Source organism: Cannabis sativa, chromosome 7 (genome assembly GCF_029168945.1).
Source record: "Cannabis sativa cultivar Pink pepper isolate KNU-18-1 chromosome 7, ASM2916894v1, whole genome shotgun sequence".
Lineage (NCBI taxonomy): Eukaryota > Viridiplantae > Streptophyta > Magnoliopsida > Rosales > Cannabaceae > Cannabis > Cannabis sativa.
In genome coordinates this window covers 22,218,496-22,222,821 of record NC_083607.1, presented here as the reverse complement: position 1 = coordinate 22,222,821, position 4,326 = coordinate 22,218,496, and the positions used below count along the sequence as shown (strand labels likewise).

At 34.2% G+C, this 4,326-nt stretch overlaps 1 protein-coding gene across 1 annotated transcript; it reads right to left on the bottom strand.

Annotated features, from left to right (window-relative positions):
- Positions 1-221: 221 nt before the first annotated feature.
- On the bottom strand, positions 222-1,149 carry LOC115696955 (uncharacterized). The gene is made up of 2 exons (XM_030623853.2): positions 735-1,149; positions 222-581 (listed from the first exon to the last, which is right to left on the bottom strand). Exon 1 carries the CDS (start codon positions 1,115-1,117, stop codon positions 752-754), a length of 366 nt encoding a protein of 121 aa, XP_030479713.1. The 5' UTR covers positions 1,118-1,149; the 3' UTR covers positions 222-581; positions 735-751.
- Between the last annotated feature and the right edge of the window lie 3,177 nt (positions 1,150-4,326).

Below are 4,326 nucleotides of genomic sequence, written 5' to 3'. Positions count from 1 at the left end.
AAATAAGATAATATGTACAAATCCGTGATAATATGTACAAGATACTAAAACTTCATCCACTAAGTGTCCCCTTCGTTCCGCTTCTCCCTCCTACAAAACTACATTAGCTCTTAATGAATGAAATCAACGAAAATCATAAATAGGTTATCTCTTTACTAGCTTATGTCAGGATTACGTGCTCTAGGAAAAAAACCATGCTGGGAACCAAGAAAATCAACAAGGGGAAAACAAATCCTGATGTAAAAACAGTTCAGAGCAAAAAAAATCATCCTAAAAGATTAGTATCAGCTTTCCCCCACCCACCAATAGATCAACAGGTTAGGGAAGTTAACATACATTAACAATCTTGTATTTCAATTCATATAATGGATCAGAAATACGTATACTCTCTAGTCTCAAATATCAGCAATCTTTCTCATGGCTTTTTCGAGTTCAAAATTTATTACAAGAGATCACGTCATAACATTTTCGAACGTACTCAGCTCTAGATAGAAGCATGGTCATTCTCTATAGAAGAACATAAACCTGTAACATTCACACATTGTGATCAAAAGCAATTGAGATTTCAGGCCTAGAATGTCCTGTTAACCAAAAAACAAAGAAAAAAAAATTAGTTGACTCGATTGCGTTACTGGTACCAATCCAATTTGAATCTAAACTGAAATCACTGCAACAATAAACACAAATTCATCTAATAACGAATATGAAAAACTTTGTAAAGAAAATAAACTGACCCAGCAAGGGAAAAACTTCATTGTTTAACTTCATCGGACGGAGCAGGAGGAGGGTGAGAGGAATCTTGATGGCTGAGAGAAGGGAGAGGGTTGGAACCCTTGATGACCCATCCGAGGGCGAAGAAGGAAACTCCAGCGAGAATGGCGGTGCCCCAAGCGTGAGAGTACCACTTACTGTATTGTCTGATGGCGAACCTCCACTGATCCCTGAGCGTGGCCGGATCAGGATTGGTGGAGTCGGGTGGATTGGGGAAATGACCCTTTAGGGCTGAGAAGCTGCTATTGGCTCGGCCATGGTTTGTTTGGTTTGATACTTTGGTGGAAGTAGATGAAGAGGAAGAAGGAGGGTTCTGAGGGCTTGAGGGGTTTTGGGGTTCACTCATATCTTCAAATTGAAGTGATGATGATGACTAAAAAGTTGAAGACTTATGTATCATTTGCCTAGTGCCACCTGTCCTTTACATAAGGTGTTGCCACTTGGATATGTGGTTGTGTGAAAGGGCAGTATTCAATGTAATTCAATTGAATCGAACACATTCAATCCAATTCAATTACAAAAATCGAATATTTAATTATAATTAGATGTTAAAAGTTAGATTCTATTTAAATTGAAGCTATTATTAAACGTTAATCTCAAAATTTAATTAAAAACTGATCCAATTACATTTATGTAGGTGAAGAAATTATTCATATTTATTTATATAAAAAAATATATTAAAATAATATAATATATATTAATTATATTTTTATTGAATTTTTTTTTTTTAATTTGTAACACTTAGTTGTTTTTTTTTTAACAATGAACAAAATTTTTTTTTTTGAACAAGAAAAAAGTTCTTTATTCAAAACAAGCAAGAAAACAAAAACAAAACACCCCAAGCTCAAACAGCCACACCACACTACCAACTGTCTATTATATTAATTTTATAGTTGTCTAATCCCCCTTTGTCCCTGCTGCTACAACTTAGGATTCTATGTTTAACAGCAAACCTAATCTCATTGCTAATTACACCAGTTACATTTCAGCTCAAAAATACAACACTTACAATTTTTCCAGACGAAGTACATGGTAGCTAACACAACAGTATTGAGCACCTTCTTTTTCAGATTTTTTGAGGGTCTAGAAAACCAATCTTTGAAGTTGCTCGGCCAGTTGAACCTGTCGCACCAGTTCATGACCTCTTGGATAACTTTCAAGTGAAGCAGCAACTCACAAACAAGTGATTGTGAGTTTCCCACAGAGTGCAGCACACGAGACAAAGATTAGTATGTATCGATATTATTCTACTTATATTATCCCTTGTTTGCAGCTGATCGTTCACTATTTGCCATTCGATAAATCTGTATTTTGGCAATATCATTCTATTCCATACGTTCTTCGCATAACCAGCATTCTGTACTTGAATGAAGGAAACATAGAAACTTTTAGTATTTACCTTTCCTTACAGCCAACTTGACATCATCTTCACCAATTACTGAACGGAGACGAAGAAGTTTCTTGAAATACCAACTTGCGTCTTGTTTAAAATCAGCTACCCATAAGCTTTGACCCTTCAAGTAAATAGCATCGATCCACCGAACCCATAGGTTGTCTTGTTTGCTCGATATAGCCCATAGATACTTGGCCATAAGAGCTACATTCCATTTCTTCCATTCCCTAAGTGCTGTTGGAAATTATTTTACCAGGATCTTAGATCTACTCACAAGTATGTTGTTTAAACATCCTAAATAAGAACTTTCTAAAACGATAAATTAAACACATATAAAGTTAAGAAAACCTTACATTGATGCAGCGGAATTAATGTCTCCTTCCACTCAGATCTCTAACCCTTGAATCCTTTCTGTAGCAGAGTATAATCAAGATCTGAGCCCGAATGTCCTTCTTCTTCAAGTTTGATCCTTCACAGTCTTCCAATCTATGATTGAGTTACTGCTTGCTGTGTGTGGGCACTTACTCTTTCACTAGGGTCACGAAATTGATGAAGAAGAAAAGAGAGAGGGTTTCGGCCAAGGTGTAGAAAGTGGGGAAGGCTCAGTTTTCTGAAGAGAGAAATTTATGTCAGAAAGGCTTGTTGAAAACTTGTGTATTTGACTGAGCCATCACTTTCTATTTATAGGCAACTACTAGGTCTAGGTTTAGAATTATTTGGCATTAAAATAATGAAAATATTAATTTGAAAAAGCTATTTAAGTGGCCGGCCATGGTGTGTTAATGGGCCTCACTTAATTTTGCAATTTTATCAAATTTTATCTCTATTTTCTCAAAAACGCCAATTTTCCAATTCTAACCTTTTAAATGCCAAAACTAATTATTTAATAACTAAAAAAGATTATTAAATAATATTGAAATTTAATTTAATTATTAATTAGACATATAAAGTCCATTAATAAATAAATAAACCTAGAAAACTCTTTTCTTTATAATTTCACCCCTGCTTAGTGAAAATTCATAAAATTAGACATAGTCTAACTTTAGAATTATAATTGATCAATCACGAATCAATTAATGAGTCTTACAAGCAGAATGTTCTCAACTAGAATGGGGACCATGGATCTATATGCTGAGCTTCCAATAAGTGAACCAAATTTACCAAGTAAATTCCTACTTATTAATTCTTCGTTGAATCCACTCTTAGAACTTAGAATTGCACTCTCAGACTTATATAGAGCATATTGTATGTTCCACGATATCAATATACTATCTCATTTAACCAGTGTTATAATATTATTGTGATTTAAAGATCCTCTATATAGATGATCTACATCGAGATGGGATTTCTTTACCGTTCTCACCCCTCAATGTATTTTGCCCCTTAAAACACTTAGCTACCTGTAAATGGTGTTTAGTGATCTAATAATTAGTCAGTTAAACAAGAGCTCATCCATTTACTTCTATTTGCTAAGCTCGAAGGGAATTATCACTTAACTTCTATACACCAGTAGAAGCTATAGATTCCATATTTATGTTCAGCACTCCCACTCAATCATACTATCATGTTCCCAAAATATACGTATCACTCTGACCCAAAAGTAGGCTTAACTAATAAATCAAAGAACATGAATAGCACTCCTGAGTTGAGCCCAAGCATATCAGGATTTAGATTCTTTTAATCTTAAGATCAACTACTGATATTGACTTGGAAAGATATGTATAACGGTAAGTTTGTAATATCTTAACTTAGTTGCAATATCGGTCCAGTCCAATGTATACTCCATACATTCGAAACTAGTATACTTTACTAATGTCCTGGAAAGAACATAACACTTACTCCAAGTGTAAGTACACATCATCGCTGATTATCACATTAGTGTAAACCCAATAACACTGATGAAACAGGGACCAAAACTTTTGATTCATATGATCACAATCACATTCCACTGTGTTGACGAAACTGTAATTGTGAATAAACATATGATCTGGATTTAACTGATTTTGTGTGTATGAATGTAATAAACATATTAAACATATTAAACCATTAGCATGTAAAATTCATGCAAACATCAATCACTTCAAATTTCTTATATTGATAACTAATCAGATTGTAAAGAGTTTTATTTAGGGCATAAAACCCAACAAGTGCGTGCACAACTA